Raw genomic sequence first — 13,564 nt, 5'->3', positions numbered from 1 at the left:
TGAATGAAGGCATCACAGAATAAAACCAGAAATTGAGGTGAGGATATGGAATACTATAGGACAAATCCCTTATTTAAAGTGCCAGAAACCTTTCATCTCTATCTCATAGCAGGGACATTGTATGTTCTTTCAACTATGTCTATACTTTGCAAATAGTATGTACCCAGTATTTGTGGGTAGAAAATATAAATAAATGAATACATTAATTTTGCATTGAATGATTTACTTTTTTCTGCTGAATGAACATTGGCCACACTGACAAGTCAGTGATTCTCCAAGTATAACACCATCAGCATTATCTTTCAACATGCTTGAAATGCAAGTCCTTTGCCCCATACCAGCACACTTGATTCAGAAACACAGAAATTCAACAATCTGTGTTTTAACAAATATTTCAAGTCATTCTAACATCCATGAAAATTTGAAATCCACAGTCTAAGTTAATTAACAATGAGATAAAAACCATAAAAGTGAATTTTAAGTAAAACTAAAGATAAAATAACACAAAATAAGCTCAAATTTCTATAGTATCTTATTCTGACAGTAATTTTCAGAAATAAATTTTTGCATTTAAAATTATTAAGGTACTGTAAAGGACATATGTTTATCTTTGAAAAGATTAAAATCATACTCTTCGAATCAAAGAGAATCCTACTCTTTTTCTTACTAAAATTAAAGTTTGAATTATTCTAAAAGCATCCACTGAAGCTAAGTTTATGCTTACAAAATATAGCCGATAATTTAGACAATTATCTAGCTAATTTAAGCTACTAAAAACATATTCATATGTTATGGAATCACTCTGGATAATTAACACATAAAATATACATTTGTCTCAACAGCTGCATTACTCCCCCAAATTTATATCTGTTTTCAGACCCCAAGCTAACGAACAAAGAAATTTTCTGTAGAGCTCAAGCTCATTTATAAAAGGGTTTCACAGTGTTTTTACTATTCTCCTTTGGAGCTGAAAGTCATTCTTTAATTCAAAGATGAAGAACGGTAGTAACAGAATGTCCCATTCAGCAAGCACTACTATACAATCAATCCATTATGCAGATGAATTTAATTAAAGGTTTTAAAATGTAACTAATTGTGTACTATTATCATGTATTTGGAAGTCTCCTCATTCTGAAAATTAAATTTGATATAGAAAAAGGAAACATGTCATGGTTGCCAAAAGAAATCTGGGAAAAGTTCAGTCATAGATGTAATCAAATTCATGTCATATGTCCACCTAGTATTTGGACAATATGTATTTCTCAGGTCAAGAAAATTGCTAGTAAAAATTATGCATTATTCCTTCATTAACAATGGATGTAAGTGAATGCCCAGATCATCATACACATTCCAGAGAGGCCCCCATGTGACTATCATTTGGAAGGTTTTGTAACCTAGCAATACCAAAATCCAGGACAGTTCCTATTCAAACAGCATTTGGGAGACTGGTGTCTGTCCCATTTGTGTTTGGAACATTCCATTAAGAGTCCTTATTGATGTGATGACGGTATGTTCATCGAAGATCAATCTAGGTTACAGTATTATCACTTTTGCCAGATTTGAATGCACTATTTAAACTTGACATTTGGAAAAGGAAGAAATCTATCAGAGAGAAACTAAATTACAGTATAGGTAAATCATGAATAGATTTATTAAGCAGTTATTTTACACATTAGAAACTAAGTAAGTGTATATAATACTAGTGTGTTTGCTCTAATTTCCAGCTTCTCTTAACAGAAAGATTTTAACCTTGAGTGGCTTAAAGCACCCATCACCGTGTCCTCTCTTCTCCCTTATTCCAATGTATAGTTTCTGCCTCTTTGCTCTCGTGATTACCTGGCCAGTCTGGAAGCAATGCCTCTCAGATAACATCAGCATTTTTGGACCTGTTTGCAGACATGCATTGGTATTGGTGGCCACTACATCTTTTCATGCCTGGCTGCTGCACTGACTTCCCCGACCTCTGCCTGGGGACTCACATTACTTCAAGATTCCAGTTTGGTCCTACACTCACTATAATTTTGTAAAAACATGCTTATTTTTTTCTAGTATGTTTCACAGAATTCTTAGTTTCTCAAGGCATTCACTGATCACTTCTGCTCCTTTGAGGAGCCTTATATTTAGCTTCAGGTCCACTAGGTCATACCCTCATCACAAGATCTGTTCATCACTAGCACCAAAACTGTACTGGCTGTGCTGGTGAGGTCCTCACCCACCGATCAGAGTAACCACTTTATCAGTACTGAGTTCTTTTTTCTCAGTTTAGCTGCTAAGTCCTTTCAAAATGTTCTGGATTGTTCTAGCAGCCCACAAGCATTATATACCTCTTAAATATTTAGCAATAAGAAAGAGTCATCTCCTTTCAGGGTGCTCTATAAAAATTTTCTCCCCAAAATGAAAAAAAGTAGACATATCAATCAACTTCCCTATATCTCCCATCAAATTTGATCTTTTATTCTCTTTGACTCTAGGATTAAAATCACATTGCTTTACACATCTAGGATTATCTGGCTGAAAAACAAATTCCCACTTATTTTTAGGCTTCCAATTCAAGTGTCAGATATATGAGTATCCTAACTTTAGAAAGACGTTCTAATATTATTTCATGCATCTTTATTTGTGTCATAATAACTGACTGGAATTAATTCATGTGATGACTTCTTCGGACCAGAAGATGCCCCTCTCTCCCTTTCTGTACTGGACACTATAGTATAAGTCCAGAACCCTTCATTTTGACTGGGACAACCTAGCTGCTTAGAGCACTGACTGCATCTGGTACCCAGCTCTGCCCCTCACTAGGAATTGTAATCAAAGACAGGGAACTACCTCATCCAGGGTTATGACCTCTACCATGGGGTGACTATCACCAGTGACTGGCTGATGCAGAGATACAAAGGCCAGATACCTTGACTTCATTTAGCAGACTGATTGTAGGACCAAATTGGAATCTTGAAATAATAGGAGTCTTAGGGCAGTAGATGGAGGTCATGGGGAAGTTATTGCTGCAGCGAGGCATGAGAACAATCACTGTAGAGGCAGCAACCCTAAAGTGTTCTCCCAGCTCCACAGCTCCCAGGAGGCTTGGCTAAAGCTTCAGTTTAACTTCTGCTTCCAATCCTGCCTTCCTTAGAGATATGTCTCCTGAGAATACTCCCCGTTAAATCTTTTGTACTATTTGCAGGGATTTAATCTTAGATACTCTCCCACCACAACGAATCCTCCATGAGGGGAAAGACCTCTGCTTATGGACTTTACAGCATCCCCAAATCCACTTCACTCCACACTCATGGACACTCCTTCCTGGCCCTATTAGTCTCTGGTTGGCATGACTAATTGCATTTAAGATTCTCTCCACTTTGCAGTCCATAATTCAATTAAGTAAATTAATTAAGCAAGAATCAAATCATTTTAATTTATATTTTAATGGATTTCATAGAAAAATTATTAGATAAGCACAATTCTAAAATTTTGTGGAAATAATGAGAAATTGAAGCAAGGATATGATGGAGAACTAACAGTTAAGTTATATCATGAGGAATTTCAATGATTAAAAATAGATGACGACTTTTACAGAATTATTTGTTCTTCCCCCAAAAGATATTGTTTTTAGTATCCTATATGTTTTCAAATATACACCTTCTTCAATAAAAATAATGTGTTCAAACAAAATTTTCATCATATAAGTAGTTTCTCAGTACTTTTTATTTTTCTGGGAATGTGTAAATCTCTGAAAGCCTTATTATGTTTTTTTTTTAATTTCACATTTATTGGGCATTTTATGAGAGGCTAAATATTATCTACTTTAATTATTCAAGTATGAAAATAAATATAATAAAATCTGAATAGTTACAGTATTTTTTTCATTGTTAAGATTCATAAGAATAGTACACTTATCTACGTTTTATATTTCATGCCTGAAAGTGTTAGCACTGAGCAAATTTCTCAATGTGCATTCTTTCTGGATGAACTACTGTTAGACAACTAAATCTGTAATGCAATATAACATGGTCATATTAACCTAGTGATGCAGAAAAGACCATCTGTACCACCTTGGATATGCCTGCACTATAAGAGCAAACTAAAAGCCTTGTGTGGTCATTAATTTAAGAAAGCCAGTGAACTATTTTTAAAGGAGGAGGGTAATGTAACTGCTGAAGAATGAATAAAACTAGGCACTGACCTTCAATGTATTGTAATAAGCTTGCAAAATTGATTTGTAAACTACTTTATAACTCAATTTCATGTTCATTAAAAACTAATCAAATGACTTCGATGTAGTTCACTGATTTTTAACTTGACAATTTACCTGATCATATAAAAGTTGCTGGTGGAAATATGTAAGAATGTTGCAAAACAATTATTGCCATGCACTGATATTTAATCTTATTTGTGCAGACTGGGTACTCTCATCTTTATTAGTCAAGATTCTTATGTAGAATGTACTTGGGGTTTGTCTTTGCATAGTGTCATGTCTTTTATCAAAGAGATAATTCTTATTTCAATTATATTAAAAACTTTTAACTCCTAGACCAAGAATGAAAGGTTGTAATAGCAAATTAGGCTGCTAAATTCTAAAATGTTTTGTAACATGTACTTTATATAAACTTTGCTAGATGATGAGGAGCATGACACTTGTATATTCTAGAATCAGAATGGTAGCAATCAATAACCTCTGTAAAATGGTGAAATGTGTAGGTAAGACCATCCACTGACAATAAAAATTGTTTCAGATGTTTTTATGATTTCTAAGTAGAAATGTTGGTGACACCATTAGATATTAGTTTTATTCATTCTTCATCAGTTACATTACCCTCCTCCTCTAAAAATAGTTCACTGGCTTTCTTAGTTGTTTCAGGTATATATGGCATGGCATTTAGTTCACCCCCCCCCATAAACTGTCAAGTTATACTTAATTATTTTAATTAATATGAGTCAATACAGTTCTGGGAGGTTAAGATTAATTAGGAGTGCAAGAGAAATTAAATATTCTAGTTTTCTATAGTCAAAATTGAGCATATTCTCAGTTAAGCTTAGAACCTGTCTATCCATCCATCATACCATAATCAGACTCTCAATCAGGACTAGACTCAATAGTGAGCAAAACAGACAGGTGCCCTTCCCTGAGGAGGCCTCTACTCCATTTGCTGGACAATCAGCAAATGTGTAATTATTATCTGTGGTGAAAAACATAAAGTGGTATTAATATGGTTCCTTAAGAAAATAAATGTGGGGCACAATCCCAAAAAAGAAGGAAACCTGGAGTCTGATAGACACACAGGCCTCCAGAGGAATTAAAAAGTCCTCATGGATGGATTCCAGATAGTAAGGAGGATAGCTAAAGCTTCAGGGTGGAGGAATTTTGTCTTCATTTCCAAAGCAAGACACTGGGACAAAAGTGAGGATTAGGCAATAGTGTACATAATCAGCTGTGAAGTTTTTAAAAGGCATAAAATATTCTTTTAAGGATGGATAGTAAGATAAATATGAACATATTAAAAGTGGATTATCACCCTATTACAAGAAATCCGGTGAATCATTATAGTAGCTTAGAGCCAGGGAAGAGTAGTAGAAGTAAGAAAAATGGAAACATTCAGAAGATATTCAGAAGATGAACAATGAACACAATTAGGGGATTGATTGATACAATTGGATATAAGTAATGGGTATGAGATAGAACAATTTCTATAATGACCCTCAAGTCTAAGTCTGATCCATCTGGATGGATGTAATGCCATTCACTGAAAAAAGGCTAGGTGTGGAGGGATAGATTACAAGATCAGAATTTGCTATTAGATTTTGAGATGTTTTTATGATTTCTAAGTAGAAATGTTGGTGACACCATTAGATATGCAAGTTAGAAACTCATAGTTCAGACCAGACTAGAGATATAAATTTGTGAGTCATTCAATTAAAGAGAACTGAAAATATATGTGTAGGTGAGACCATCAACTGAAATTAATAAACTCAAAATGTAGAAAATTTCATGAGTTTTCATAAGTGTTTTTCCATGTCTTAGAGCCATCTGCAATGCACTTAAAAGTCCATAGTAAATTATTAAAGAATGATACCGTGATATTTTAAGAATATGAAAAGATGGAAATCCTGTAGACCAAAAATATAAGATTAATAACCAGAAAATCAACATATAATTATAAATCCATAGGGTGATGTGGACGCAGAATACTTTCCCTAAAACTATAAATTTTACTTTTTGTCATTTTTTTACAAATAATACTTAGAGAAGATTTGAATTACAAATTATTCTTTGGATGCTTTCTTTTAACTTCTGTTTTCTTTCAGGGGTGGAAGTTTTATTGCTTTATTTTTTAAATTTATAATAGAATGCTTGATTGTTATAATGAACAGTAGAGATATATAAGGAGAATGCAAACATTTTAACCTCCTTTCAAATCCACCCACTGAGCTAATTAACAGTAAAAGTTTGGAATCATTTCTTCCACATCTTTCTCTGCTGCCATGCAACTTATATGAGCAATTATAGGTTTTTACTGTATTTTTGTTTATGAATAATAATATCATAAAATACTGATTCAAAACTCTTTTTAACAGCATATTTGAACAACTTTTCAATCAAAACATGTATATATACGTATATATATATATATATACACTATATATAATGTATATATATATAGTGTGTATATACATAATATGTACATTTTTAAGAATGTCATAAGATTCCTAAGCATAAAAAATTCCATGATTTATTTACATATTTTCATAATGGACTTCAGATTGTTTCTATTTTTTATGCCTTTATAATATGCTATATATGAGTTACCGAGATGAAAAGCATGTATTTTTTTCACCTTAATTATTGTCAGATCACTCTTCCAGAGTGTGAAGGAATTTGCAATCCCACCAACAAAGAATCAGAATGAGCAACCAGTAATCTTTGCCATCACTGGATGTTATGCTCATTTTTTTTTCATTTATTGCCAAACCAAAGGGTGGAAAAAAATTATATCCTCTTGTTTAAATTTGCGCACTTTACTATGTCTTTGTTAAAATTACATTTCATTGTTGAATGCTTTATTGTTATATATTTATGAACTAATTTAAAATTTTTGATATCCATCCTTTAATGTTGGTATTTTGTTGTCCTTCTCTATATTCCATTCTTAGATATGTTTGACATTTCATGTCGTACTCTTAAATTTCAGGATTATCAGTGAAAAAAAAGAAAGCAGAAAAAAATTCTTATTATTTCAGTACAACTCTTTTGGAAACCAAAAGTCTTTCCAGAATTCAAGACGGAATGAGGAAATTCTGTGACACAGATGACCCCTTTACCACTCGAATCAACCTAAAATATTATTCAACATAAACCTTCAAGACATATAAGATTGACTCCTCACTCCCTCACCTTTCCTTCCCTATAGCTCTCATTGGTAACTTCCAAACACACACTATACTCATCCCTGACCTTGTCCCTTCTCATATGATGCCCTCCTCTTTCCTCTCCTATAAGAGCTGAGAATGTACAACAAAATGTGTTAGTAAACTTTTTCATCGTTAGGACCAAAAGACCTGTCAAGAACAATTTTAGAGGAGGAAAAGTTTATTTGGTGGCTCACGTTTTCAGAGGTCTCAGTCCATAGATGGCTGACTCCATCCCTGTGGGCCTGAGATAAGGCACAATATCATGGCAGAAGTGTGTGGTAGAGGAAAGCAGCTAGTACCCTGGCACCAAGAAGCAGAGATAGAGCTCTGCTTACCAGAGACAAAATATAAACACAAAAGGCAGACATCCCCTGTCCCCCGCCAGCCCTAGGGTTACCTCTTCCATATACACCCTAACTGCCTACAGTTCCCACCCAGATAATCCCTAACACTGGATTAATTCACTGATTGGGTTAAGGCTGTCATAACCAAATCATTTCACACTAAACCTTCTTGCATTATCTCACACGTGAGCTTTTGGGGGGTACTTTATATCTAAACCATAACAACATATTTTTAATTTGTTAAAGCTGAAAATGTCTCCTGTCATCTAAATAATACTTTCCTAACACTGGAGTTTATTTTATCTAAGAAACATAATGAACACATTTTTCTGTTTTCTTACTACCTGTAAGATAATTCATATTGTTTTCAGAGAAGTTTTCTCATAATATCCCTTATTCCAACTGTAGCTGACCCTAATGAAGTATTAATATTTTTTTTACTTAATGTTTGAATATGAATTGACAGTGTTAGTTTTTGTTTAACGCTATATTCATTTTCTTACAACAATGCTCTTTCCTGTCTCCCTTTGTAGGGAAACTTTTTGGGTTCAAGTTCCCTGCTCTGAGAGTTCTCACTTACAGAAAGCAATCCTTACCACAAGAAGATCCTGATGTGGTAGTGATTGACTCATCTAAACACAGTGATGATTCAGTAGCCATGAAGCACTTTAAGTCTCCTACAAAAGAAAGCTGCAGCCCCTCTGAAGCAGATGATACAAAAGCTTTGATACAGCCCAGCAAATGTTCTCCCTTGGTGAATATATCCGGACCTCTTGACCATTCCTCTCCCAAAAGGCAATGGGACAGACTCTACCCTGACATGCTGCAGTCAAGTTCCCAACTGACCCACTCCAGATCAAGAGAAAGCCTCTGTAGCATACGGAGGGCATCTTCAGTACATGACATAGAAGGATTCAGTGTCCACCCCAAGAACATATTTAGAGACCGACATGCCAGTGAAGGTATGTCAATTTTTTTTTACACATGGGATTACGTTAATGAGTAAAGAAAAATTATTTCCTAATTAATTTTTATTTCAACATTAAGCCTCTGCCTTGGAAGAAAAAAAATGTGATTAAAGGCTACTAAACATGTGGGTCTAATATTCAGCATTGTTTTTCACGTCTTTTTTGAACTCTAGTGAATAATTCGGTTTCTTCTGACTTCTTCATCAATGTTTCTGAAATAGTATGATAACCATTATCTGCCTACTTCATGGAGTGTTAATTAATTAACGTTTAATATAAATCGTACTTAGATGATGAACACTATCAGCTCAAGCATAATTAATTTTGCCACATGTAGCAAATGGTCAGGCCCTGGGAAGGAAGAGAAGTGTGCCATGTTATTGGCCTACTCTTTCCAAAGGGAGGGCTATGAAAATGTGAAATATTGACAGAGATGAAGTACAAGTAGGAGACAGGAGAAAAGGTAGGAGACAAAACCCACCCACCAATGAACTTGAAAAGCAAAGTCAGAATTGATGAATTCCTCCCTGGCCTCTCTATGTTCACATTCTTATATGACCCACAGGTGAAAATAAAGCTGCTTGAAAAGCAACCACAGAAACAAGCCATGGTTAGCACGATCATGGGTCACATTGTGTTTTGAGTGCTTTCTATGCCTGAGACAATATAAGTGCAGGCAAACACTGACTCTCATTTAATTCTAACCTTATAAATTAAGAACTAGTTTTAAGCCCCATTATATAGATGAGAAAACTAGACTTGGATGTCTTGATAGATAGCTAGCCCAGGATGACAGAGTTAGTGAGTGTCAGAGCCTGGCTTCAAACCCAGGATCCTTGTCTCAAGAGTCCACAGTCAAATCCATGCAATGTTTTAAACCCCTCCCTCTCTTCTGCTCCCTGAGGGAGTTACTGAACTCTCCCCAGGAGTCTGAGAGTCCTGAATGCTTCAGTCCCACTTTTCTGACTCTCAGAGCTGTTTTTTTCTGGAGAGGCTAATGCCCTTCCTCTGATTCTCATTCCTTCATTGCCCTCATCACCATGCTGTTTGCCCTTTGTCTCAGTGAAGCTGAAATCTGATCCCGAGGCTCCTTAGAACACAGGACTAGGCACTTCACAAAATGGTCACAGTTACCTGTTCAAGTCTCGGTTTTATCCTCAGCAAACTGCCTCACCTCCTGTCTAATCTGTTCTAAGCCAGTGCCAAGATCACTTGCCAGTTCCCAAAAGACATAACAAAATTTTCCCCCTTACTTTGCTCTGCCTGAAATGTTATTACCCTCTTTACCCCTCACACTCCTGCTCAGCTGCCAGCATCCACTTCCCCTTCCCAAACCAGAAGCATTTAATGACTTTACAGCTGAGTGTTCAAAGCAATATTTACATATATTATAACATTTATTACATTCTTTATTTATTATGTATTATATACCTGTCATTGTTGGTAGGCATTCAAAGAAATAATTGTGTCGCTATGAGCTGCCCACGCACAGGCGCTTAGGGTATTTAGCTCTGCAGTCCTAGTATCCACACAATGGTCTACTTCTTGACAGGTGTTCAATAAGTGTGTGTTTGATATTAAGAGGACCATGCTCATGAATTATGTTTGAAAATCTCACCCATCAGGAAATAATGCATTATTTGCTTGCCAAAACTCTAAATTTAAGCCAGAGTCTTAGGATTGAATCATGTGGTGGATCTTTATCTAAAGGGCACAGTGAAGTACAAAAGGCAGAAAAGTTGAAGGAAAATGAGTTGTCAGGAAAGAATTCAAAGAGATAAATCAATATCTCAGAAACAGAAATAGCAGTTTGCTATAAGACAGATTTGAAAAAATACATACTTCAGAAGAGCAATTAGTACACCCTTTTTAATCTCTTGTACAAAGAAGGTCAAAAGGAAAATAAAATCAAAGACAGCTCCCAACCTGGGTAATCATGTAAGGAACTACACCTTCTGGTGATGTTGGGCTCAACATTTCCTAACAGAACGAAAACTCTATAATTTGATCCTTGAACAAGAGACCTTAGGACTGAATAACGACCATAAGTTCCATATGATAATTCAAACCACCAATAAATCTTTTAATTATTCCAGCTAGTTCTATCATTTTTAGCAATCATACATTTTAAGAGACTGACCATCCAGAAATTCTCAGGAAAGTACCCAAATTATAGGATGAACCATTCAAAAAAAAAACCCCAAAACAATAAATTTTAAAATTAAACTGATACATTACATAATCATCCTACAGACTTTGACAGTGGCTCTCTGTAGTTTAGGTGGTATTTCATAACTTAATTTTATTGTTTTCAGTTTATGTGGTCTCTTTTTAGAACACAGTTGCTGGCACAATTACAGGAAAGGATGACTTAATATTTTTGCTTTGCTCAGTACAGGTACTATGAATGGACACTTAATATTATGATCATTCTCAATTTTCCTCACCCATCTAAGTTAGGCTATTTTCAGAAACTGTATCACTTTCTTCCAGATGCTATAGTCAACGTGTGACTATAGATCGATAAATTTAGAGGGTATTTTGTACTTCAGCTTTAGAGCAATTTTAGCTACAAAATCACTGGTGGGCATAGAAGAAATTACATTTCCTACATCTACATCTTTTTATATTTTTGAAACTGAGACATTGAAAAGGGTAGGTGGAAAATCTTTAAAACTGATTTTAGTTTATGAATCCATCAAATTGGTTAGCAGATTAAATCCAACATAAACCAGAATTTGAATGCAGTTATTGTCTCATTCAGACAGAAAAATCCCACCCCCTATAGGATATTTTTATGGAATTTTAAATACTTTGTAAATATAACAGTGCATAATATTTTCCATAATCCTCTTATTTATTCAATACCTTCGAACTGTGTCTCTCAAACCATCCATGGTAAAGGACCAGAATATGTTTTTCTAATAAATCACAGAGTAATCCATTTATAAATTTAATAAAAATGTACTACAAGAAAAAGAAAATTGTAAAAATACACATACAAAACATAAGTTTCAGTTTGTTTATAATTAGATTCAGAATACACGAAATTAGTCTGTTGAACTGTTAGAAAAGGCTCTAACTACTCTAATTTCTGCACTTACATTACCTTGGAGAAATAGCAAGTGGATCTCAGTGAAAGTCCAGAAACATCTCACTTTGTTTTGGAATGCCAAAGCTGCATTAACAATATAATCTAAATTTTATTTGCTTTCTTGAAATTTGGGATTTTTATTTGTAATTTCTAAGTTTGGTGACTACAAACATAAATTTTAATTACATGAAGGCAGTTGTTATTTACTCATTTTTTATCACCCAGCTTCTCATGGGGAAATTATTTCTGTGTAATCAATATTTCTTACAACCTCCCTATTCACTTTTCATGACTCCCTCAAAGAAGGAAGAGAGTTGTCCTCAATGGCAACATTCTATTTGTATATCTCTGTAAAAGGCAATATCTACTCCAGCAATTCAGTATGCCACACTATGGGAATTACTTTAAATGTAAGATTTGACACAATTATTATATATCAAGATTTTAAATGTGCACAGTTGGCCAGGCAAGATGACCCACATCTGTAATCCCAGCAACTCTGGAGGCTGAGGGAGGAGGATCACAAATTTAAGATCAATTTCAGCAACTTTAGTGAGACCTCGTCTTAAAATTTTAAAATTAAAAGGTCTGAGGATATAGCTTGGCTATAAAGGACCCTGAGTTCTATCCAGTACTAAAAACAAAAAATGAAAAAAGGAAAGTTTTTATATGTGCACAGTGATAGTATCGATGTCAACCAAATGTTAAACATATTTTTAAAACCTTGGGTATATTTGAATGGTTTGAAAATACTTCATTGTTTTTTAACTTTAGTGTCTGAAAACTCTTGATTCATGTTTTGTAAACAGATAATATGTAACATTTAACTTTCCAATTTGAAAATACATCTAAAATAAGACTTTAACTCAGCCCACTTTACACAAATTTTCTAAATATTCTAGATACCACACTGCAGTGTGACAATACAGATAAAAAAACATTCCCTTTATCCAGACAAATCTTTTACTGAAAATTTTCCCATTAGTTTTACATAAGAATGACTCTTTAATTGTTTTTGCTATTTTAAAACAAACATTAAAGAACATTGGGGAGTAGGTAGTTAATAATTTATTAAAATAAACTGTTGTATTGCAAACGTTTTTTCTTATCAAAATACTGGGTTAAGTATAGAAAAAAATTAGTTAACGTGCACAATATTGTGTAATCTTTCTCTGAATATATTGTAAGTAATGGTTAAAGAAATAACCAAATTGGCTTTTGACAACACTGACAGTTATCACAACTTCAGGTAGCTGTGGGTAACTTCCCCAAACTGTCATAATTTTAAAATACGTACCTTGGAATCCATTTAAATTCAGATAAATATTTCATGTATTTCAGCAGACTGTCTGTTATGGCAAATAGTTTTGGTATATGGTTAGATAATAGGCAATGTTAATTTCAATTAATGCTACATTTTCAATCTTTACCTCCTGTTTTCACTGACCGTTTTTACAAAGGTTATCCAGTGTGTATAACATAATTTTAGTCGTTTTTTTTATATCTCTCTCTTTTTTGTATCCTTATATGCTTAAAACAGACAATGGTCGCAATGTCAAAGGTAAAGTACGCACCCAAGTCTCACCATCTGACGCTTAAATGGCCCTTTTATTCGGCATGTCACTTGCCTGCTGTATGCCCTGTTCAGTGCCACATCTTCATGCTGCCCTTAGCTAGCCCAGGTGCCTGGTGGAGACATCATGGCTTGATTTGCTGGAGACATTGTTACTTTCTCAGCTGTGTCATCAAAGTGA

At 34.4% G+C, this 13,564-nt stretch overlaps 1 protein-coding gene across 5 annotated transcripts in view; it reads left to right on the top strand.

Moving 5' to 3' along the window:
• Kcnh7 (potassium voltage-gated channel subfamily H member 7) overlaps nt 1-13,564 on the top strand; it is a 460,547-nt gene that overhangs the window by 315,503 nt on the left and 131,480 nt on the right. For 3 of the 5 annotated variants that reach the window (XM_021729010.3, XM_021728984.3, XM_005315733.4), the window contains exons 4-5: nt 8,282-8,710; nt 13,351-13,371. In XM_021729010.3, the coding sequence (XP_021584685.1) occupies nt 8,282-8,710; nt 13,351-13,371 (450 nt within the window). The remainder of the gene's footprint in view (nt 1-8,281; nt 8,711-13,350; nt 13,372-13,564) is intronic. The other 2 variants (XM_078017498.1, XM_078017499.1) reach the window with 1 other exon arrangement.

This window comes from Ictidomys tridecemlineatus, chromosome 7, assembly GCF_052094955.1.
Source record: "Ictidomys tridecemlineatus isolate mIctTri1 chromosome 7, mIctTri1.hap1, whole genome shotgun sequence".
Taxonomy (NCBI): Eukaryota; Metazoa; Chordata; class Mammalia; order Rodentia; family Sciuridae; genus Ictidomys; species Ictidomys tridecemlineatus.
The sequence above is the reverse complement of the archived record's forward strand: the minus strand, read 5'-3'. Positions and strand labels throughout refer to the sequence as shown.